Source organism: Phaseolus vulgaris, chromosome 9 (assembly GCF_000499845.2).
Source record: "Phaseolus vulgaris cultivar G19833 chromosome 9, P. vulgaris v2.0, whole genome shotgun sequence".
Taxonomy (NCBI): Eukaryota; Viridiplantae; Streptophyta; class Magnoliopsida; order Fabales; family Fabaceae; genus Phaseolus; species Phaseolus vulgaris.
The window spans coordinates 29,038,737-29,063,494 of record NC_023751.2 but is presented as its reverse complement, the minus strand read 5'-3'; the positions used below and the strand labels follow the sequence as shown (position 1 = coordinate 29,063,494).

The 24,758-nt window shown below is 35.2% G+C and overlaps 2 protein-coding genes and 1 long non-coding RNA gene across 12 annotated transcripts; 2 read left to right on the top strand and 1 right to left on the bottom strand.

Annotated features, from left to right (window-relative positions):
- Positions 1-1,755: 1,755 nt before the first annotated feature.
- On the bottom strand, positions 1,756-16,683 carry LOC137820016 (heparanase-like protein 1). Of its 6 annotated transcripts, none has more exons than XM_068623778.1 (11): positions 16,248-16,683; positions 15,550-15,629; positions 15,202-15,469; positions 15,013-15,049; positions 14,714-14,897; positions 13,707-13,855; positions 13,386-13,619; positions 3,466-3,655; positions 3,204-3,329; positions 2,970-3,072; positions 1,756-2,540 (listed from the first exon to the last, which is right to left on the bottom strand). In XM_068623778.1, the coding sequence occupies exons 3-11, from the start codon at positions 15,409-15,411 to the stop codon at positions 2,133-2,135; spliced, it is 1,641 nt and encodes a 546-aa protein (XP_068479879.1). In that variant the 5' UTR covers positions 15,412-15,469; positions 15,550-15,629; positions 16,248-16,683; the 3' UTR covers positions 1,756-2,132. The 6 variants fall into 6 exon arrangements, with proteins under 6 accessions (XP_068479879.1, XP_068479882.1, XP_068479883.1 ...); XM_068623781.1 differs by having other exon boundaries at positions 16,297-16,601; XM_068623782.1 differs by lacking the exon at positions 16,248-16,683 and adding an exon at positions 15,906-16,101.
- Positions 4,698-6,394, top strand: LOC137820017 (uncharacterized). Its single transcript, XM_068623785.1, has 2 exons — positions 4,698-5,889; positions 6,157-6,394. The coding sequence occupies exons 1-2, from the start codon at positions 4,869-4,871 to the stop codon at positions 6,189-6,191; spliced, it is 1,056 nt and encodes a 351-aa protein (XP_068479886.1). The 5' UTR covers positions 4,698-4,868; the 3' UTR covers positions 6,192-6,394.
- A 346-nt stretch (positions 16,684-17,029) lies between the features above and the next one.
- Positions 17,030-20,894, top strand: LOC137820973 (uncharacterized). Of its 5 annotated transcripts, none has more exons than XR_011082721.1 (5): positions 17,030-18,357; positions 18,796-18,908; positions 19,210-19,537; positions 20,128-20,240; positions 20,504-20,894. It is a non-coding gene; the product is annotated as an uncharacterized lncRNA (long non-coding RNA). The 5 variants fall into 5 exon arrangements; XR_011082723.1 differs by having other exon boundaries at positions 17,087-18,206; XR_011082722.1 differs by lacking the exon at positions 19,210-19,537 and having other exon boundaries at positions 17,083-18,206.
- The last annotated feature ends 3,864 nt before the right edge of the window (positions 20,895-24,758 follow it).

Here is a 24,758-nt window from a genome sequence, read left to right as displayed (position 1 = left end):
ATTTTCTCAAAAAGTACTCTGACCATGTCATGTCTGCACTTCACTCTTAGAAGATTCTGCGTGTGACTACCTCCCTTCCTAATAGTGCCACCACCTTCAATCAATTAGAGAGTGTAAGCTTTGGATAAACTTCAATGCCTCTGCTAGATCATGAACTTGCATCACCACATCAAACGATCAACCACAATCCATTCCAGAAACTAACATAACAAACAACATCGAGTGAAGAGTACCTAACCTTCAAAATCAATGATCTGCACCACTAATACGCGAACACCAAAACCAACATTGTACCACAATCAAGAATCCAAATTGCCATAAACCCAAATTAGTGATTGCAATTAAACAAATCCTAATCTCTCTTTTCCCAATTTCGTCATGTTTAACAATCTCCCAAACCCTCCAATTGCCACATCAAAAACCTTCATTATAAATTTCTCCCATTTCACAATCCACATTTGCACTTCTTTGTGCCACATCATAAGCACTTAATATCGTTGATCTAAATTTAACGGAAGGGACCAACTTGAATATATTTTAAAAACTTCTAAGACCAAATTGATTTTTGTAAAAATCACTGTAGTAAATTGAATATTTACCCTAAATGTAGGCATCAAATAAGTAATTAAACCTAAAATCTACATAAAAAATATTTACATAACACAATATTTGTTATACATTGATGTTCCCAAAAGGTATAAAATCAAACTAAAAGCTAATCCATATATTATATTTATGAGTTTACAAGAAAAATACAAAAAGCTAACGAAGCAATCCATAAGTTGCATGAAACTTTAAAGCTACTTTATACTATATAACTTACTTTTGAACTACGTTAGATTAACTCAGGGAATAATGATATAACATACAATAAATAAGTTTATCATTAAATTTTTTATAATTAAACATTTTATAAGTTAGTATTTCAAAAGCAATTAAAAGAAATTATATCTCAAATATATTAACTAAATCTAACTTAAGAAGTAGTAATGTTTGTTTGTTTTACAGATTTCTTTGACTTTTCTTTTTCATGTTGTTGACATAACGGTAGCTCAATCATTTATGAGAAGTGTCCCTCTCCTCATCATGAATGAGTTTACGATGTTTATATCCCACTCAAAGTTATTCAGAGACAAACATATGAATACTCTTTCAATGATAAGTTTTCCACAAGTATATTTCACAATTTCTTTTTCTAAACAACTTGTGAAATATGAACTTCTTAAAACTTTATCACACTAAAGTTATGTTTAACTTTAAAATAAAAATAACTTTCAACAATTCTCATAAAACATTTCATAATCAAAGATTTTCATATGAAAGAACAATGGTGATTCTAAAAATATTTCATATAAAATGTTAAAAAGAAAACATATATCTTTTATAAAATGAATCCGAAATTAGTCTTTCATAACCCCTAACCTTATATTTCTCCTATATCACATTTCTCACCATAAAACGAGGAAAATGATAGAAATAAGAGAACTAATCATCCTAAGAAAAATTAATCAGTAAAACTTAAAAAATATGAGAAGAAGCGAAATCAAGTAAAGATGGAAGAAGAAAAATCTCTTGATTTATTTTACAATTCAAAATAAAACGATTTGTGTATCAAATTGTACAATCAATAGTTACAATGGAATAAGTAATTCTCTATTTCAAATTAAAAAAAATCCAAAAACAACTTTGAAAACCATAACTTAATAGAAAATATAACGTGGTTATTTTGAAATAAATGGTTATGCAAGAAGAATATGAGAAGCTGGAACCACCTTTCAAATGACATTTAGAAGACTGAGTTCTCTCAATATTTCTCTTATACACACAAACTTGAATAAAATCTCTTAACCACACTAAAAAGAATATTATTTGTCAACCATGTTGATTTCTTACAACGGAATTAAATGGCTTTGCCAAACTAAGAGTGAAACAAAATCACTTCTTTATCATTGGACTTGAAACTAAAATTTGATCAAACAATTTGCTTACAAGTAGATGATACAACTTGCATGTTCCTTCAATACTAAATTATTGCAAGGTTGTAACTTTCTTCTGAAGCCAATAATAGCTCACTACTTACAATTACCATGAGCTTGCAATTGCCAAGTTATTTGCTATATATAATCCTTCAACTAATGTTTTTGCTGTGAAGCACATGCAGGAGCATCAAAGTTGGGGTATACAACAAATGCAATGGACAAAGGAGTGATGTATATTGGAGATCGCACATTACTACTCACTGGATCCAACCTTGGAAGATCTCCCTGCTCTGTTAACTCCAGTGGAATACCATTAAGCACCATGGTTTGGCTTTTGAGATAACCATCTTTTGGAGTTAAGTGGTACTCTTCCCTAAATGTCACCTCTGACCCTTTTGTTCCTACCCAAGAAAATGCCTTCTTCAGTTTATCAAAGAATGAGTCTTCCTTATGGATGTTTGTGGCCACTTCCTTTTCAATACTTGCACTCACAGGGTTTCGAATACTGAGAGTAAAGCGAGTCTCATTACTTAAGTTGATTAGAAGTAATGTCACACCAACCTGTAGAATGAAATTGATAAGAACTAGAAATATGCTAAAAAAAGTACTAAATGAGTCAGAATGATAAGTCATATAATGTAAAGCTCAAGTTCTATCAAATTCCATTTATTTAACAAATTTTCCCAAATTCATTACCAACAATGTCATATATAACAGACCATCAAAAACAAGTAATCAAAGATTTTTATTGGGTGGATGAGCTAAAATTCAATTTTTATAAACTTTTGAGCCTATAACTTCCCTTGACATATTCTTGAGTCTAATGGTCAAATTTAAATATCACGTGTAAGTGTGCTAAGCTTCATATGATGTTATATCATGTTTGATTTTGTGGTAGTTGGAATGCTAATAAAAACATATATAGAAGAGTGAACCAGATAATAATGTGATTCAATAACTATCCAAGTTGAACTAAATTATGGAACTTACCCTGTCTTTTGAACAATGGGCATAAGTGCGTAAAAAGGGTGAAGAAACATCACTTGAAACTGTAAGAACTTTCTTTCCCATTAATCGATGCCACAAAAGTGCACTGTTTAGAAACAAAACCAGAAACTAGGTTTAGTTATGCTCAAACATGATAGCATAAAACATCAAGTGACCTTAAGGAAAAAAAAAGGGTATTCTTTTTCTGTGTTTTTTGCAATTTCTATCTGTACTTGCCTGTAGTAGTCAGGATTGGGAGTGAAGGTGGTGGTATTGAGAAGTCCATAGTTCCCTCCAATTAGAGTCTGCCTACAATAGACTTTAGTGTTGTATCTGGATGCTATTCCAAGTTGATCTAAGTACCTAAGCCATTTCAATTTCAAAACTTTAAAAGAATCACATCACAAGTAATTGTTTTTGCTAATATAACATCATAACTTCAGCTATGAATAATTGGAACATAAAATGATGGAAGGAATAGACAACCAATATCACCTACCAAAAACTGTTAAGAAAAGTATTAGATACATGATTGCCACCACTGTTGTATGCCCCACCAGCTTCTCCTACCCATGCAGAAGACCAAGGACCATATGTTTGAATGGTTTCAGAAAGATTGCCAAAAATCGATTCCACCTTGCTTAAGCGTTCAGGATCTAGAATCTTACTTTCAAGATGCTCATCACTACCTGAAAGAGAAATCAACTTAGAAACTGACCATGAATGACAAACAACACTATTTTTCCAACTTGTAAACAAAGTATATCATCTTTGGTACAACATAAGCTGATAAGGTTAAATGTTGAAATAAATATATCAATTGCCAGCGCATGTCTCTAGCATTTATGAGAAAAATAAATTAAACAGAAATACTGACTGTATTGAAGTACATGAGCAGGTAGTTCTACACAGGACAATTTCATGTTACCATTCATTATTAGCGTAACAATCTTTGGGTGGCTTTGGAGATAATCAAGGTTCATATATTAGCCCTCTGGATAATGAGTTTTGTCAAAAAAGGTTGATCATACTCTACTCTAGCAAACTCTTGCAATTATTTAGTTTTTTAAAAAATGCAGCATTTTCCTTTAAAAGAATGCAATACATAAACAAATATGATAATAGACCTCAAGCTTTGCTTGAACAAGTTTCTCCATAAGCACTTCAAGGAGAGAAAAATAAGAACAAATGTAATAAGGTTCTCCATAAGCTAAAATGAGCTTATGTATTATAAGCTAATTTTTAGAAGTTAATGTTAGCTTGTGGAGAAACTGATTTCAATTTTTTTATTCTTTTAAAAGTGTTTATGAAAAAGTTTGTCCAAACAGACCCATCATCTATCTTGTCATGAAAGAGAAGCAATGAACATGCCTTATTGCCTCAACTGATTTAACTCAAGCCAGTATTTTTGTTAGAAATTGTCAAAACTGTTTAGGAAGTTTTATATTTTATCCTTATTATATTTTTATTTTGTATCACAGTTGTATCTTACTATTAATATTAGGATTATGTATTTAGAAACAATCCCACAATCATAGGGATTTGTTTCTCTAGAATTAGTTGTCCATATTTCCTAAAATAACTAGCAAGCTCTCATGTATATATAGGTCTAATGACCTCATAATTTATATAGAAGAAAATATTATTCCTTCTAAACTTGATATGGTATCAGAGCTCCTGATCTTTAGGAGTCTCTGACCGTGCCTGAAAACCCTAAGTTGCAGCCGTCATTGCTGCACAACATTGAGCCTTGCTGCAGCCTTCATTGCTGCACAACCTTGGCCTAATCGCAGCCTTCATTGCTGTGTAGCCTTCACCGCGGCTACTGTTCACCGCGGTTACTGTTCACCACGCACTGTTCATCACGGTTACTGTTCACCGCCGCTACTGTTCATCACTGTGATGGCTGAGATCACTGAGATCGTGAATCCTATTGGGGACAGATCCCAAACTGCTGGAGAATTGCAGAATGTTCATTCTGCTTATAGATTAAATGGAAAAAATTATCTCAAATGGTCTCAACTCATTAGAACCATCTTGAAAGGAAAAGGAAAGGTCAGTCACCTGACTGATATAGCCCCTGATGAACAGGATGCCAAGTTCAAATCATGGGATGAAGAAGACTCCATGATCATGGCATGGCTGTGGAATTCAATGGTCCCAGAAATCAGTGATACCTGCATGTTCCTTAAATCAGCAAAGGAAATTTGGGAGGCAGTAGAACAAACCTATTCTAAGGCCAAGGATGCTGCTCAAATATATGATGTAAAAGTGAAAACCGTGGCTGCCAAGCAGGGAAACAAATCTGTTACAGAATATGCCAATCAACTCAAGTCCCTATGGATGGAATTGGATCACTACCGAGTTATAAAAGCAAAATGTTCAGAAGACTCAGCAATCCTTAAGGAGTATATTGAACAAGATAGAGTCTATGATTTCTTGGTAGGCCTGAATCCTGAATATGATCAGGTTCGAATCCAAATCTTGGGAAAAGAGAAGGTCCCAGGGCTTAATGAAGTGGTAGCCATTATTCGAAGTGAAGAAAGCAGGAGAGGACTGATGTTGGAGACCCCAACTACTGAAAGCTCAGCAATGAAAGCTGAAGGAGAAACAGCCATGCTAACTAACCAGAAGAAAAGCGGGTTTTCCAATATAGAGAAAAAACAGGAGGAAGTCTGGTGTACCTACTGCAACAAGCCGCGCCACACAAGGGAAAAGTGCTGGAAATTACATGGAAAACCCCCAAGCAGAGAATGGGGCCAGAAAGGAGGCCCTCCAAAAAGGGAAGGACAAAGACAAGCACACATTGTTAATGGACAAGGAGAAGAATCTGTCCAGCTGAATCATGAAGAGATAGAAAGGGTAAGGTCCTTCCTTAGTAAATTGGAGAAGCCCTCAGGTATGTGCTCCTTAACATATTCTGGTAGATTCAGGTGCTACTGACCATATGACCCCTCTACCTAAATACTTCTCCACATATATCCCATGTCCTAGCAACAAGAAAATTTCCACAGCAGATGGAACATGTATAACTGCCGCAGGTCAAGGAGAAGTCCAAATAAGCCCATCTATAACATTAAAACATGTCCTTCATGTCCCTAAATTGTCCACCAATCTGATTTCTGTACAGAAACTCACAAAAGATCTCTCTTGTAACGTTGTTTTTCATAACAACTATTGTGTATTTCAGGACAAAAACTCAGGGAGGACGATTGGACATGCTAGAGAATGGAATGGCCTATACTACATGGAGGATCCTAATCTTGGTATCAATAGTCACTCTCTCATATCTGAATCCACCATGACCAGTAAAGAGAAAGCTCAACTATATCATTGTCGGCTAGGACACCCTTCATTTCAAGTTGTAAAAGTGCTCTTCCCTTCCTTGTTTCAGAATTTAAATGTGGAGAGTCTCCATTGTGAGGTGTGTGAGCTTGCGAAACACAAGCGTGTACCTTTTCCCATTAGTAATAAAATGAGTCCTTTCCCTTTTTTTCTTATCCATACTGATGTCTGGGGTCCTGCTAATATTCCTAATATCTCAGGTGCTAAGTGGTTTTTAACCTTCATAGATGATTGTACACGGGTGACTTGGGTTTTCCTATTGAAACATAAATCTGAGGTTAGCTCCATTTTTGTTTAGTTTGTGTCTATGATTAAAAATCAATTTGGAGTTAATATCAAGAGAATTAGGTCTGATAATGCCAAGGACTACTTTAACCTGGTGCTAAACTCTTTTTGCCAAAAGGAAGGGATAATTCATGAGTCTTCATGTGTTAACACACCCCAACAGAATGGGATTGCAGAAAGAAAAAATGGGCACTTATTAGACCAAACTAGAGCTCTACTTTTTCAAAATCATGTCCCTAAGAAATTTTGGGGGGAAGCCCTTCTTACGGCCACCTACCTAATCAATAGGTTACCCTCTAAAATCTTAGCATCAAAAAGCCCCATGGAAGTCCTATCCTCCTTCTACCCACACCTAAACCCTACAAATAAACTCCAACCTAGAATATTTGGGTGTGTATCCTTTGTGCATGTTCATAGTAATGAAAGGGGAAAGTTGGACCCTAGGGCTGTCAAATGTGTATTCTTAGGGTACTCAACCACACAAAAAGGATACAAGTGTTTTCACCCCCCGTCAAAGAGATTCTTTGTGTCAAGGGATGTCACATTCAACGAACACGAGAGCTACTTCCAGCCTCATCTTCAAGGGGAGAATGTAAGAGAGGAAGATGAGCCTCTCATGCTTCCAAATATGGCATTTGGACCTGAAATTGGGACAAATAGCATTGCTGTCCCTGAAACTGAGACAAGAACAAAACAAGCACCTGAACCAGCAGCAAGACCTGAATCAGCTCCTGAACAGGCACCTGAATCAGCAGCTGAATCTGCACCTAATGGTGGTGGGAAATTCGGAAAAAATCTGGTATATTCAAGAAGAGGAAAGGTCATTCCAGAATCTATCCATGTCTAAGAATCCAACCTACCATCTTTACATGAGGTAACAGTTTCTAATCCTAGAAATTCCAATAATTCTAATGAGTTTATTTTGGAAAATTCAGAAGCACAGGAGGATCAAAACCTGGATCTTCCTATTGCCCTTAGAAAGGGAACCAGAACCTGCACCCAACAGCCACTTTACCCTCTATCAAATTTCCTATCCTTTGAAAAATTCTCTCCTACCCATAAAACCTTTCTCACAAACTTAAACTCTACACCCACACCTTCCTCTGTATCTAAAGCATTATCTGACAGGAAATGGAAACAAGCCATGGATGTGGAAATGGAGGCACTAAACAAGAACAGGACCTGGGAGCTTGTCACCTTACCAACTGGAAAAAAACCAGTAGGGTGTAAGTGGGTATACGCTGTAAAGTATCGGGCTGATGGGACTATTGAGCGTTACAAGGCAAGGTTAGTAGCCAAAGGATTCACTCAAACCTATGGAGTGGATTACTTGGAGACATTTGCTCCGGTTGCTAAGATGAACACGGTCAGAGTAATATTGTCATTAGCAGCAAATCATGATTGGGATATGCAGCAGTTCGATGTGAAGAATGCATTCCTACATGGAGACCTTGAAGAAGAAATATACATGGAGTTGCCCCCTGGCTATGATGGACAGGTTGCTGCTGGAACCGTTTGTAAGCTAAAAAAGGCTCTATATGGGCTGAAACAATCCCCAAGAGCATGGTTTGGAAGATTCACCAAAGTTTTGACAAGTTTGGGCTACAAACAGAGCCAAGGAGATCACACTTTATTTATTAAACATTCAGTTTCAGGAGGAGTAACAATATTATTGGTGTATGTAGATGATATTATAATAACTGGAGATGACAAAGAGGAGCAGCAAACGTTAAGTCAATGTCTTGCCACGGAATTTGAAATTAAGACATTAGGGAGACTTAAATATTTTTTGGGAATTGAAGTGGCCCATTCCAAGAAAGGAATCTTCATATCTCAACAAAAATATATTACTGACTTGCTTAGAGAAACAGGAAAGACAGCCTGCAAACCAGCAAGTACTCCAGTTGATCCAAATATAAAGTTGGGAAGTGCGGAGGAGGATAATGCCGTGGACAAGGAAATGTACCAAAGACTCGTGGGCAGGCTTATTTACTTATCTCACACTAGGCCAGACATTGCTTTTGCTGTGAGTCTAGTCAGTCAATTTATGCACCAACCAAAGGAGGCACATTTGCAAGCTGCCCTTAGAATTGTGCAGTATTTAAAAGGGACTCTAGGAAGAGGGATTTTGTTCAAACGAAACAAAAGTGTTCGTCTTGAAGCATACACGGATGCAGATTATGCAGAGTCAGTTGTGGATAGGAGATCAACTACTGGATACTGCACCTTCCTTGGTGGAAATCTAGTGACTTGGAAGAGTAAAAAACAAAGTGTAGTAGCTAGATCAAGTGCTGAAGCAGAATTTCGAGCAATGGCCCAAGGAATATGTGAACTTCTATGGCTGAAGATTATATTGGAAGACTTGAAGATAAGATGGGATGAACCTATGAGGTTATATTGTGACAATAAATCTGCAATTAGCATAGCCCACAACCCAGTACAGCATGATAGAACTAAACATATCGAGGTGGACAGACATTTTATCAAGGAAAAGTTAGACAGTGGCTTGATTTGCACCCCATATGTGTCCACTCAGAGTCAACTTGCAGACATACTCACCAAAGGACTGAACTGCAGTAACTTTGAAAGAATTATATCCAAGCTGGGAATGGAGAACATCTATTCACCAGCTTGAGGGGAAGTGTCAAAACTGTTTAGGAAGTTTTATATTTTATCCTTATTATATTTTTATTTTGTATCACAGTTGTATCTTACTATTAATATTAGGATTATGTATTTAGAAACAATTCCACAATCATAGGGATTTGTTTCTCTAGAATTAGTTGTCCATATTTCCTAAAATAACTAGCAAGCTCTCATGTATATATAGGTCTAATGACCTCATAATTTATATAGAAGAAAATATTATTCCTTCTAAACTTGATAGAAATTAACACTATTTTCAAAGAAGAATAATGAAAAGAAAAACTTCTATATATTTCACCAAACATACAATAAATGTTAAAAAGGAGCACTGTCCTTTCCACTAGATTATTCCAATTACAAGTCTCTCAAATCTCAAAAAACTCCTCTTTTTCCATCTGAGCTTCCTATTAAAGGGCTCCTTTATGCTAACTAACTCTTAGCCGCAAAAACTACCGTACAATTGTATTCTTAGTTTTTCTTTTAAACCTCCTATATCTTGTTATCAACTTGGTGTGCTTGCTCTTGCCATACAATACCACCCTCAAAACCAAAATTTTCCTCAAGGCTAAAATCAGGAAATTTATTTGGTATAGTACACAAATCTTCCCACGTGGATTCCTGTTAGGCAGGAAAATAAAGACAGCACTTGGAGGGTGTATCATAGAAGGAAATTTAAAAAATAAGGGTTGAGCGGGTTAGTTAATTGTTGGGTTAGTTAGTTGTGGTGAGGGGGTCTTTAAATAAAGACCAACCTACTGTGGGGAAGGGGATCTGAATTGTTGTATGAAGTTGACAGGAATAAACCTGTGTGAAAGGAGCTATTTTTCTTTGTAACCCTTTTGGGTGTTCTGTTCTGCACTGTAATAAAACAGAGTTTCTTTCTTCTTGCTGTGCTTGGGAGGGATTCTGGGTTTTCTGTTTGGGAACCTAACAATTCCTCAGTTGTTTTCCCCTTCCATTGCACCCCTTCCGTTTCATTGATACTTGTTGTATGGGTGCATCATTTTGAGTAATACCTTAAATGTAAGCCCGAATTAACACATGTTCTTGCACTTCTAATGGTAGTGCAACTTCCACTTAATGATCCCCTATTTCCTTATTGAGCTGAGATATGTAGAACATAGGATGAATTCAAGCTAGTTGCGGTAATTGTAATTTAAAAGCCACCTCATTGATTGCTTAAGAACCAAATATGGTCCATAGTAACATGTTAACAGTTTGGGATGAAGCTTGTTAGACTTAACTCCGTCTACTTGGCCAAATTTTTAGAAACACCAAATCACCTAGTTTGATCTTAGAAGGTATATGATCGTTATCATGAATTGTCATTTTGAGCTTGATTTCTTCGCAAATGAAATTTCAGTTGTCTCAAAGTATCATCTTTGTTCATAAGGTTCTGCGCCAATCAAATAAAGGGATTGCTCAATTTTGCAGATTGCACAATTTTGCAATAAATGAAATATATTCCTAAATGTCCCCGAATGTCCCGATAGTCGAAGAATGATACTCTTGTAGTAACTTATGAATCCACTGTGATGATGTTTCCAACACCAATCTTCCTTTATGATACAATTGTTCATGTTCCAGAATATAATGGGAGTGCAAGTTTGGATCCTTGGTTAATTTCTCCTTGATTTTGACAAAATCAGGTCAATATTAACCTCCTCATCAATAGACACAATATCCGGCCAAAAAGGTTTAGATATGGCTCATAGCTCTTTGTCTTCTTCTTTCCTTGATAAGGCATCCACTATCCAATCTTATTTTATTGAAAATGCGAATACTTGCTTTGACAGGGATGTGATGGTCTACTTCTCTGATGTAAGCCTTTAGGTTCTTTAAATAGTAAGTATTTTTTTTTTATCAACAAAGAATGAAATTAAATTAAGAGGGATACAAAAGGGGTATCCTAACCCTTTTACATAAACCAAATCACATTAAGAATCTCCAAGAATAAAGAGATGAACAAGCACCCCAGAAGCAATAGATAGATAATGTTTGCTGCATAAGCTAGACATCCTATTCCAGCTAGCACCGTGCTCGTATAAGCACTGCAAACTGCAGCTACAAAACCATCAAAATACACCAAAATATTGGTTATCTCCACCACCTCATTGACATTCCTTCTACCCAGCTTGCAGTGGCACGATTGTAGCACTAGTCACAGAATTAATCACTTCAATGCAGCAACTTCCATTCGCTCCTTTTTAGACTTTGGCTTCTCCCTGTTTGCTCCTTTTAAGCTCACTTTTATCAGAAACCAACTTCCTACTTGCCAGGGTCCATCTTGCACTTAGATTGGTTGGAACTCTAGAGATTTGTTGAAGTTTCCTATCCTTGATTGTAGAAACCATAGACGTTTTCCGTTGTTGCTTCTCTAAACTTTAAGTGGCTTGGGCTTCTACTATCCAAAGCCTAGCAACCACTTCTATTTTTGTTAACTTCAACAATGCTCGGGATGAAAAAAAAGCCTTTGATAAATTAGGATCTCTTATGATTTCTACCCTTTGATCTCAATGACAAAAAGTCATAGTAAAGGTCCTTCAATTGATGTTAACCTCACCTATAGTAGCAATAAAGTCATCCCAAAACTATAATCACCCACCTTCACATTTAGGTCTTATATTGGCCTTGAGTTCTTTTATACCCACATCCAAATCTCACCTTATACAAATTTGTCGGACCAATCTTCAACCCCAAATTCTATACCTAACATGTTGATATGAAGTTGTCACCAGCACCACTATCAATTAGAATCAACACCTTTCGACGCTATATTTCCCTTTATAATTTCATTGCTTGCGGTCAAATCATATCCCCAACTAACCAAGTTAATAATTTTAACCACTAACAATTTAACTCTTGGTGTTCATCCTCCTTTTTTCAACAAAACCCTCTTCTTTTGACATTAATTGCCATATCTCTCTTGCCTCATTAAGCTAAAAGAACAATCCTCAAACTCTTTTCTAGACACTTATGATTTGGACCAAAAGCTCCGTATTCAAGATATGAAAGGTTCATGGTTTCTCTAATCTCTAACCCTATCTGACCCAAATGAGCCTTGGCCCATTGACAACCCAGAGAACAATTTCCTACCCCATGCCATGTTTGTCCAAACTCATTGAACATGCACTAAGCTGCATCCTTGAGTGTCCATTCGAGACACAATTCCTCTTCCACCTTGATAAAGAAAACCTGAATTAGGTTCCTGATATGAAGGTCTACTCATGTGCTGCACCGTTTATTGTAGCACGTTTAATATATATATATATATATTAAACAACAACTAACTCTATTGACACGGTAACTGACTCTCAACTATTTGTAATTACATAATAGTTTTATTCCCTTTTTCTCTTATTTCTTCTCTCATAATAAACCTTCATAATAGGAGGTTGTGTCCTATCAAAAGGATTCTTCGATTTTTGTCACTAGAATTTGAACCAATGGTTAGCATTTCCTTCCATGCTAATGAAGCCTGGGCGTAATTTTCCAACCTTTTGACGATTTGTACTTCAAAGAAGTTTTTTCCCCTTGCTATCAAATCCTTGTAGATCACTCCCTTCAACAGGTAAAGTCTTTATTTCTCTCATGTTCGGTATGCTTTCTTTCACCAGAGTCGTGTTTGTTCTCAGGTCTGCAATCTCCTTCCTCTGTTCACCAACTCATCTCTCCAAAGCCCTCACTCTACTTTTCATTATGCCACTCGTAGATCTTACAGATAGGACCAAAATTGTTAGCAATCAGAAGGATAACCTCTTTATATCACCAAACATAAAAAAAAAATGCTACAAAGGAGCACTCTCCTTTCCACTGGATTATTCCAATTACAAGTCTCTCAAATCCCAAAAACTCCTTCCCTTTTTCCTCTAGGCTTCCTGTTAAAGGGCTCCTTTTTGTAACTAACTCTTAGCTGTAAAAACTACCTTAAAACTGTATTCTTAGTTTTTATTTTTAAACCTTCTCCTATAATAAAGAAGCAATGCTGTCTTATTATAACCTTGTTGTGCTTGCTCCTGCCTAACAATATTATTACCCACAAGAATGAGAAATAGAAGCAAAGGAAGGACTTTCCAGCAGTTTCAGATTATTAAACATTTGGCAAGAAAGCCTATAGTAGAAAGAATTAAGTGACAGTCAAACCTGGGCCCAGATTGTATAAATGATGAGTCAGAACATTGATTATGCCTGAGCCAGAAACCTGAAGAAGCTTGTCATACCATTGTCTTTCATAAAATCCTCCCGGTGCCACAAGTGAAGGCTTGAACTTGGAGTTCTCGTACAATGTTCCTAGAATTTGCTTAAGCTTTATCAAATCTTTCCCATACTGTGCAACCCCAACACTTGCACCAATGCCCTTACCACTCAACTCATTCCCTACAGCAGCAGATTCAAGAATAAAGGTTAATTCAAACAAAAATAAACATAACAAATAACCCTTCCACTTGTTATATTTAGTCCTACCAAGTTCCCATGAATCAATCTTGTATCCCTTTGAAATAGTGTATTTTATAAAATCATAAGCATTTGTCGGGTCCCAGGTTCCTTCCCAAACATTATGACTAATCTGGTGCTTCCCATGTAGTGCATTCAAGCCAAACGTCACAATGGCCCTGCAAGTGCCAAACTCCAGTTAAATTACATCACAGCTAAACAATTCCTCCCTTATCCTTTCTTCTTTACCCTTTACCATTACATAATGCATATAAAGACATAGTATACTAATCATGCATGTACTGACATTCGTATTCCATGTCTTAATTTATCTAGACAAAGTCACGTAATAGGAATGGAATCAAGCCTACAGATCATAGACTAATATCTCAGATATTCACCAGAACAAAAATCTACACCAATACTTGCAAAAATGGAATATAGAAGCTATAATAATTAAAATAAATAAAGCATCTAGAGAGTGTGATAATCAAGTTAAATAATATGCTTTTATTTGCACGGTTTAGAGATGCAATTATAGAGCCTATAATACCAGCAATGACTGCATATAAACTGCATGTTATTGGAATAAGAAAGTAAGTCGGTAGAGTCATATAAGCTTTTATTTGCAAGGTTTTGTGATCAAGAGTGGTAGAATAACTTAGTGACACAATTATAGAGCCTATTATACAAGCAATGACTGGATATAAACTGCATGTTAATAAACAGCTAAGTCGGTAGACTCATTCAAAACAAAGTTTAAGAAAATAACTAAGAATGCCACTAGTGAGTCTCAATTACCAATGAAGGGAAGTTCACTAGCATATACTTTTGTGATGAAACATTTAAACAGAAGAAGAGACTCCTTCAGCATCTATTAATGTTAAAAATGTGACCCAAGCAAATTAAAGTCATTACTTTGTTAAAGTACCACATTAAATAGCTCATCTTATTTTTCATACTTTTGCTTTGAGTTGAAGGAAGAGGGGACAATGGAGGAGGTGAAGATAGATAAGTATCAATGTTAAACTTCTCACCCTGTCTCATTGAAAAACTGATTCAGCTCATCCCACCTTTTCATGTGTAAACATCCCTTTGAAAATCCAAATAATCCACCTTTAATCTTTTGCAAGGGATGACAAGGAGACTTCAAACTTCCTACATCATATAGAACCTGGTCTTGCAAAGAACCTCCAAGTCGTATCCTCAATGGCTTGAGTGCTATCATGCAACCATTACAAAAAGAATAACATCATACTTAACATAAATACTCCAAAGTTAAAGATATCATAAAGACTTTCTAGATCATAAAGAAGTAATGCAAATATACACACACCTTGGATGGCCTTGGAAAGGAAAGGAAGAGACAAGTCCTGGAAAATCAATCCACATTGAAGTGAACAATGAATAAAACAGATTAATTGGTATCCATGGTTCTAAATAGGAGAGGTGGGAGTGGAAAGGGATGATAAATTGTAGAGTGTTTCATTTCATTTCCCATACAAATGAATTTCAAAATACTCACCAAATTTACAACAGATGAATATCCCCAGGGGCAATGGTTGTAGTCACACTTGTCATGAGGCCACCAATCAATAGTGGCACAAATAAAGTTATCACCTGTTTCAGCCTTTGTTTGAGCTCCATCTACTAGAAGTGAACCATGTTCAATATCTTGACTTAAATTGGCTTGAAGAGAAGCCAACAAAAGAAACAATGCAAGGAGGAATCTCATTAGTTGATCAACTGTATAAGCAGCGGCCTCCAAGTCCAACACAACTAATCCAAACCAACTGCAGCAAAGGATATAAAGAAAATTTTAAGAGAGATTTTCTCAAGCTATATAATTGGAAAACATTTAAATGAACACTACCTAATGATTGCTCATAGTTAAATTGTTGGGTGGAAACCAGAAGATTACAAGGGGAATATATATTATGATCGCCTAATTTCCTGAAATGGAAAGTAATAGTGCTCAAAATTATTTAAAAAAAATAAAATAAAATGAATATTATGATCACCCAAATTGATAGTTTCAAAACATAAGCTAGAACTACTTAGTTGATGTTACCAGTGAAGAGTAACACTGGTGTCCTATCATGGTGTGTCCCAATCATGAATTACAGTGTCCTAAACAACTTTATTGTAGCGAAAGGCAACTAAAAAATAGAGAACCACTTTTCAAAATTTGGAGCATTACAGAAATAATTTCAAAGTCAGAATTCTTACCATGATCAAAATCACACGCTAATTAAATAAAATAAATCCATTAACAAGGTTAACCAGAAACAGAGACACCGGAAGCGTAACAGCACTCAGATATATTTTATATGCAGAGATCGAGATCCGAATGAAACATCAAAGAATTATGAGATAATAGTATTAAATAAGAAGGTCCAAGGTTTGAAAAAATATCAGTGACCACGATTTCAGCCACGGTATCAAGATTTAAAAAAAAAATTATTAGTGACTGCATCTATCACGTTTGTCTGCCACAATATTGAAGATCACGACAAAACTGCCACAGTAATTTAAAATCTTCAAAAAGAGTGAAATGAAGTGGGTTTTGACCTTCCTTGACTAGTTGATGCAAAAATGTGGAGCTCTGAACTAAACTCACATGACAAGAAGAAGAAGAAGAGGAACCCAGAAGAGAAAATTGAAAAACCAGAAGCAGGGGCACAGAAAGGAGGAAACTTTGGAGATGGGGGTTGTCAACTTGAAGCTTCTTTCGCCATTGATGAGTCTCAGGAGTGAGTGTCAATAATGGCGGAAAAAAGTGTTTTTTCTTTGCTTTGGTTTTCAGTGTCGGTATGTCTGATGCTCAGAGGCACCCACCATATTAATAAGAAATAAAAAAATCCAATAGAAAACATGGGTCCTTTCTCTTCTACGTTCTTCTCTTGTGAGACTGTAGAGTCAAACATTAAATAAGATAAACTGCACAACGTTAACAATGATTAATCAAACAGGGACAATTATTGCTCCATTATCCTCTCATGTGTGCTCTTTTATGGTTATGGAAAAAGTAAGAAAATTTAGAGAAAAATGAAATTAGAAAAGAAATCACTGAATATTCTTTTATTTTCTAAAACAAAAAAGAAATTTAAGTAATTAATGAATACCACACATTTTCCATTAAGAAGATAATATATAAGTCAATGTTGATCAGTATAAGTTATTAATTTTTTTTTCTCGTGTTTGTGGTATATTTTATTAAATATTTCAAAAGGTTAAATATTTTTTATTAATCAATTTAGAATTTATTTTTAATTGATTTAATACTTATAAAAAATAAATATTTTACTCTGACTTGACTTCTTTAACACAATCTAACCTTATTTTTAAGCATTATTATTTTACTATTTTTGGAGTTTAAAGCTAAAGGGATTAGCGAGTTTTAGAAACCTAGAACTCTTTTCTCAATTGCTCGGGTATTGGAACTCCTTTTTCGGAGGATGAATGTACATTATCAAGAACAAGAGGGTTTTTTTTGCTACAATTCTTGTGGATGAACTTCGAGTTCAAGTCATGGTCGAGAGATAAGGTTTTGCCCTGGTGGTAAACCTGGAATATGAGAAATTTCGTGATTTCTGCACACTTTGTCAGATGATTGGGTTGCGCAATTGTAGACGTCTTCAAGCCGATTCGGCTAGTCAGAAGAAAAATCAAGTGTATCTTCCAACCAAGAAAAGGGTTTAGCGGATGCTGAAAGGGATGGCAATTCTAAGAAGGCCATTCATCGGGAGGAAATGGCTGCCAGACATCGGGAGGAAATGTTGGTTTCTTTAAATGTTATTAGGTTGTCAGACAAGGAGATCCTCTTTCTCCTTTACTTTTATGCCTTGCTGAAGAGGGGCTGGGATCACAATCTGTCAGCTATGGGATCTCTGCAGCAAATGATTAGCAAGAAAGGTAAGTTGTGTGTTTATTTTCTGCAGAGGTAACAAAACCATTGCCTGTAGCACTTTAGCTAGTTGTAATTCTGATCACCACCTGATCTTTCTGAAACTGGGAGATTTGGTTAAGAGGAGGAATTCTTTGTCTAATTTTTTGGCTATGTGGAATGAAAGAAAAGACTGCCAGAATATTGTTCAACAAATCCGGAGTACTTCTGTTGCGGGTTGTCCTATGCTTGGCTTGCAGAAAAAGCTGAAGGCACTCAAAACAGCATTGATTGAGAGGAATAAAAGTACTGTTGGAAATGTTTCTGTGCAGGTTGCTCAGTTGCAAGAAAATCTAAAATTCTTACAGCAGAATATGCTGTAGTTTGGGGAGTCGGATAGAAAGTGTGAAAAAAAAAACAATCCAACAAAATATAAGCCAGGCTTTGCATATGGAGGAATTTTTTTGATGGAAAAAGGAAGTCTAAAGTGATGGTTCACTGATGTGGTTTTAGAGAAGCCTGAACATATTGAGGAACACATTTAGAGAAGCTTTATAATGCTAATTCACAGATTGATCATGATTCCAAATCTTGTTACCAAGAAAGAAAATCAAATACTTACTGCTCTTCCATCTTTAGAAGAGGTAAAAGCTGCTATCTTCGGTATAAATAAACATAGTGCACCATCCTAGGATGCTTTTGGTGGTCTTTTCTATAAAAAATATTGTCACAACATAGATAGGGATGTTTATGAGGCGGTCATACAATTCTTCACGAAAAGTTGGATCCATACATGTAAGAATTCCAATATTCTTAATCTCATTCCTAAAATTAACAATGTTTCTATAATATCGGATTTTTGGCCTATTGCTTTGGCCAACGTTAGATATAAAATTATTTCTAAAATCTTGGCTGATAGATTGTCTTCTGTTGCTACTAGAATTGTCTCCAAAAATCAAAACGGTTTTTTTAAAGGTAGGGATATTAAGAACTGCATCATTGTTGCTTCTAAAGCTGTCAATTTGCTGAATAAAAAAGCTTTTGGCAGTTATGTGGTTCTCAAAGTTGATACTAAAAGAGTTTTTGGTACTTTGAATTGGGGATATCTTCTTTCTGTCTTAAATGATTCTGAGTTTAATGATAGGTTCTGTTATTGGGTTAAAACTATTCTAGATTCTGCTAGCCTGTATATGAATAAACGGGAGTTATGTTGGTTTCTTTAAATGTTATAAGGTTGTCAGACAAGGACTTCCTCTTTCTCCTTTACTGTTATGCCTTGCTGAAGAGGGGCTGGGATCACAATCTGTCAGCCATGGGATCTCTGCTGCAAATGATTAGCAAGAAAGGTAAGTTGTGTGTTTATTTTCTGCAGAGGTAACAAAACCATTGCTTGTAGCACTTTAGGTAGTTGTTATTCTGATCACCACCTGATCTTTCTGAAAATGGGAGATTTGGTTATGTGGAGGAATTCTGTCTAATTTTTTGGCTATGTGGAATGAAAGAAAAGACTGCCAGAATATTGTTCAATAAATCCAGAGTACTTCTGTTGCTGGTTTTCCTATGCTTGCCTTGCAGAAAAAGCTTAAGGCACTCAAAGCAGCATTGATTGAGTGAAATAAAAGTACTGTTTGAAATGTTTATGTGCAGGTTGCTCAGTTGCAAGAAAATCTAGAATCCTTACAGCAGAATATGCTGTAGTTTGGGGAGTCGGATAGAAAGTGTGAAAACAAAAATAATCCAACAAAATATAAATGAGGCTTTGCATATGGAGGAATTTTTTTGGAAGGAAAAAGGCAGTCTAAAGTGATGGTTCATTGATGTGGTTTTAGAGAAGCCTGAACATATTGAGGAACACATCTTGAATTACTATGAAAAGCTTTATAATGCTAATTCACAGATTGATCATGATTCCAAATCTTGTTACCAAAAAAGAAAATCAAATGCTTACTGCTCTTCCATCTTTAGAAGAGAAGAGGTAAAAGCTGCTATCTTCGGTATAAATAAACATGGTGCACCGTCCTAGGATGGTTTTGGTGGTCTTTTTTATTATATAGTATTGTCACAACATGGGTAGGGATTTTTATGAGGCGGTCATACAATTCTTCACAAAAAGTTGGATCCTTACATGTAAGAATTCCAATATTCTTAATCTCATTCTTAAAATTAACTATGTTTCTATTGTCTCGGATTTTTGGCCTATTGGTTTGGCCAACTTTAGATATAAAATTATTTCTAAAATCTTGGCTGATAGATTGTCTTCTATTGCTACTAGAATTGACTCGAAAAATCAAAACGGTTTTTTTAAAGGTTGGGATATTAGGAACTGCATCATTGTTGCTTCTGAAGCTGTGAATTTGCTGGATAAAAAAGCTTTTGGCGGTTATGTGGTTTTCAAAGTTGATACTAAAAACGTTTTTGGTACTTTGGATTAGCGATATCTTCTTTCTGTCTTAAATGATTCTGAGTTTAATGATAGGTTCTGTTATGGGGTTAAAACTATTCTAGATTCTGCTAGCCTCTATTGGAATAAACTGGAGTTATGTTGGTTTCTTTAAATGTTATAAGGTTGTCAGACAAGGAGATCCTCTTTCTCCTTTATTGTTAAGCCTTGCTGAAGAGGGGCTGGGATCACAATCTGTCAGCTATGGGATGTGTGCAGCAAAGGATTAGCAAGAAAGGTAAGTTGTGTGTTTATTTTCTGCAGCGGTAACAAAAAAATTCTTAACAATTTGAGGCAGCAGCCTGAAATGTATGGTAAAGTCTCTAGTCAATGGGTGAAAAAGGATAAAAGAAGTTTTTTTACTGCATCCAATGCTTTATATCTCAGAATTTGGGTTTCTCAAAAGGGAATCTTCCTTTTACATATCTTGATGCGCCAATTTTTAGAAGTCCTCCTGAAAAGAAGTATTTCACTCCCCTTATTGATAAAATTTAATTGCAGATGCAGAAATGGAAAAGAAGGTTGCTTAGCATGATGTGAAGGTTCCAAGTGGTAAATTCTGTGTTGCTATCAGTGGCCTATTCATCTTATCAAGTATGTGGAGAGATGGATTAGAAATTTTATTGTGGAGAGATGGATTAGAAACTTGATTTGGTTTGCTGACTTGGATACATTCCTGATGAGGTTCTACATAATTTTGCCTTGCTGCAATCTACTTTGGATAACATGACCTTAGCTGATTGTGATGATGAACCTGTCTGGTCTGGTCTGCTAGGGATGATGGTTTGTCTCTTAAAGCTGCTAAAAATTATATACATAGCAAGCAAACTGGAATACATTCCTCCAGCCTTTTACATAGATATTATTTATATAAAAAAAAATTAGTAAGTAATCTTATTCAGGATGAATTTTAAGTTAACTACTAAAGAATTCATTATGATTGATTAATAATATAAAATACAATATACAATTACTTATACTATTTTCTCTTATAAATATGGATATTTATAAATTTTTTAAGGATTTTATTTCCCAAATCTTTCTTTTCTTCTTATTCTATTGAGTTAACATAAAAAAAAAAAAAACTAACCAAATTTGTGTAGTCTCAATAATCGATAGACTGAACTTGATCAAACGGAACTTACTCAGCCCATGAATACAAACATGGGGACTAGACCAAATCCATGTTAAGAAATACAAAGTAAATCCCTTGAACAACCTAGACAAAATGATATGGTCCAAGGGATTCCCAGGGACTTCATGATCAAATCCTTAGTAGAAGAAAAAGTCATCGTGGGAAAGATTTGCTGAAGTCAAGACTAAACTTTTCGAGCGGCAGAACATTAAAAACTAAGATGAGAAAGAGACTCCTCAAAATTATTACACATAGAACACAGATTCAATCCTTTCTGTTGAACCTCCATATCAGTGAGCAATCTATTTTGTAAAAGGAGAGAATATGATCCTAAATCATTTTAGAGCCTTCTAATAAATTTCCATTAACTATGAGCCTATAAATAGTGCATGCATTGTTTCTTTTCTTGATCACAATATGAACAAAAAAATTGTGTGCTTGTCACCATCAATGAACCAAAGCATGTGTGCCTTCTCTTTCCAAAAAAATATGATGACATTCCAAAGCATATTAAAGATCATCTTTTGCCTTCTATTCCTAAGCAACAAGGGCATCAATATGCTGTAAAGAGGCTTTGTCTAATGGTTGTTGAACTAAAAAGAGAATTTTCTGCTTATCAGCCACCACAACATGAATATTTCCAAAACCATATTCATTCTAACTTCCAAGAGATATCTTTAGACGCTGCAATTTTCTCTGAAGAAACAACATAGTACATCCACTAACTGGAACAACCCAAGACTGTCTAATAATATCCAAACAATCAGGATGCTAAAGCCACATTATAAGGAACTTTGAAGAAGAATATTTGTGGCTAGAATTATCATTAGATATGGAAACCAAGGGAGGAGTATGATCAGAACAACTCTTAACAAAAACTTGGTATCTTTAAGAAGACCACTCATTCAAGCACTCCAAGTTACAAAGAGCCCTATCAAGCTTTCTATCAATCCTTCTATTCCCAATGCTCCCATTACACTGGATGAATGAATGGCTAGAAAAAAGGCATATCAAGAAGATTACTAGTGCTAATCCAATCAAAGAATTCGGTGCAAGAAACTTGATTAGGAGTCGAGCCCCTTTTGCATCCTTCAGAAAAAGAATAACATTAAAATCCCCTACCGGGCAATAGGGGCCTTGAAGGTTGCTCAAATCATTCCAAAGAGCTTTCCTTGTAGAGTAGGAATTTTTTCCAATAGACACCAACAAAATTAAAATCCTTTACCAACATATTTTCTAAAACAACTACAAATTGCGCGTGTGCATAAAAATTGCATATAAGATTAGGATTAGTAAGGCACCAAAGCCTAAAAGATTTTTGGTTACTTTGAGACACCGCAATAATGGAAAGATTAAATTCTTGGAATAAGGAAGCAAATTGATTAGAGAAAGCAACCATTGGTTAATAAATAAATAAACTATGAGGGAGCACCTGTTCATAAGCCTCCCCAACATAACCAGAATTTTTTTATTTGTAGTCCTCTAATATTCTAGAACATACATTTCTCTTCAATTACTTTTTCTTGGATTGATCTTCTTTGGAGGTCGTATTGACTTTTAATCCAACTTTAGGAGGACATCTTGGTTTCCTAGAGGTCTAACATGTTCATCATCTATTGCACTTAATGATCTAACATGTTCATCATCTATTGCACTTAATGATTCTTCCTCATCCATCCCATCAGCCCAATTTTTTGTGACTAATTTGACTTTTTCATTAAAGTTACTAGTCAAGGTAGTATTCTCAATAACCTCGTGTTCATCACCTGAAAGAGACTCAAAAAAATTTCCAAGACCAAATCATGAGAGACAGATTTGAAAAAAAACTCATTTTGCAGAAGCAGATCTAATTCGCGTTGCATTGTTTGCTGAAGTACATTGAAAAGAGTTTTCAAACGAACCAGAATTAATAGCAGAAACAATGGGAGATTCATGAACACTCTTCAAGGATACCTTTTTAGTCACAATGTCAAAAATTTGAACGTCGTTAGCATGCTGCAAAATGTACATGTTTTCCTCCTCTACTCTTTAAGAAACCACATGAGTATCCTCGTTTTGCCTATTAGTGATGTTAGATTCCTTGTACTGAGCAACAACATACTTATATTGAACAACAATAGGTTTAGACAAAACAATAGGAATTTCCTTAAAAAGAGTTTATATAAGCAATTAAGAAAATAATTGTTTCTAGCCATTGGACAACTTCAACTCACTTGAATGTCCTTTTTGTATCTGGCAAGATTGACAGTGGACCATTTATTAAAAGCACTCTATGCATTTTTAAATTATCTTTCTTATTTATACAACATCCTGGATAACTGACAATCCTTAGCATAGCCTTTTGCACCAAACTATGGTAAAATTGCACATCGTATTGGACATATAGTTGGATAGAGTTGAATAATGCTTGTGTTAGCTTGTTGTTGAAGAAAACAATTTTAGCTCTTTTTTCAAGAGATCACATTTCATGTGACTTGTGTTTGAATGGATCTCTTTAGCAGGCGAAAACAACAAACATTTCCCGCAACATAGAATAAACTTATAGTATAGATATTCGAGAAGTATGAGGTTAGCTCAAACTATGCGTGTATTGTTTGAGCATATAAATGTCATATTAGATGGAAAGAAAGACTACATAGTATTGTGTCGTGTGACATACAAAACACTTGCATCTTACGTGATTTGTTGTTGAACTAAGCATTTGTCTTATAAATGATGCAAGACCATGTTTTATGCTTTGTTGTATTTAAGCACTTATTCAAAATTATGGGTGTTGGAATTTTTCCTAACAATCTCCCCTTTTCTATGGTGCTTAAAATAATAAAATTTAAACCATGATATTTTCAAGAGCAAGTTTAACGGATCAAGTTTTCATAAAAAGGTTTTAACATAAAAAAGACTCGTGATATATAAAAGGGATAAGTTTGACGGGTTGTTAAACTGTTGAATCTAAATATTGAATTATCTTTAAGTCGGATTATATCTAGTTGACATATCTTTTAACTTTTCATTACATTGTAGATTTAGTACAAAGTTAGATCAAACCATAACTGTATCAGAGCCTAAGATAGAGCGATTTCAATGGATACTACTTTAACAAAATAAATGTCATTGTTTTGCTCAAACAATCTAAACTGACTCTGAAGGCTAAAAGCTCCCCTTGAGCTTGTGAGCTTTGTCTTTTCTTCGTTTTTTGTTCTTGATTTTCTCTTCTTTTCTTTTATGTTCTCTCCTCCCCCTTAGCACATGCTCTTATGATCTTCAAATAAGCTCCTCCCGAGGTAATCATCATTTCTTTAATTTTCCTTATAACCTCTTTCTCCATGCTAGCTCTTTATATAATTCTCCCCTTTTTAAGCACCAATAATAAAAGGGTGAACTCTTCAATCAACCTCCTCCCTTTCTTTATCATCTGGTGAGAGTACCATTGGAGTAGACAAGGTTGTTGGATGACTTGACCACAATGGATGAGACATTAAAACAATAAAGTAAAACTAAAATGACATTTATAGATATTTTTTAAAAAATAGTAAAACAATTGATATCATTAAGATTAATTATACCAATAAAAACGTATCATTTAGTCAAATCATACAAACCAATATTTTATGCAGACAACCA

Coding starts and splice junctions, on each gene's coding strand:
- LOC137820016 (XM_068623778.1), bottom strand. CDS start 15,411: ATGAGATTCCTCCTTGCATTGTTTCTTTTGTTGGCTTCTCTTCAAGCC. Junction 3,073..3,203: donor CCCAATCCTGACTACTACAG/GCAAGTACAGAT, acceptor GTTTCTAAACAG/TGCACTTTTGTGGCATCGAT. Junction 2,541..2,969: donor CCCATTGTTCAAAAGACAGG/GTAAGTTCCATA, acceptor TTCATTCTACAG/GTTGGTGTGACATTACTTCT.
- LOC137820017 (XM_068623785.1), top strand. CDS start 4,869: ATGGCTGAGATCACTGAGATCGTGAATCCTATTGGGGACAGATCCCAA. Junction 5,890..6,156: donor GTGCTCCTTAACATATTCTG/GTAGATTCAGGT, acceptor TGTGTATTTCAG/GACAAAAACTCAGGGAGGAC.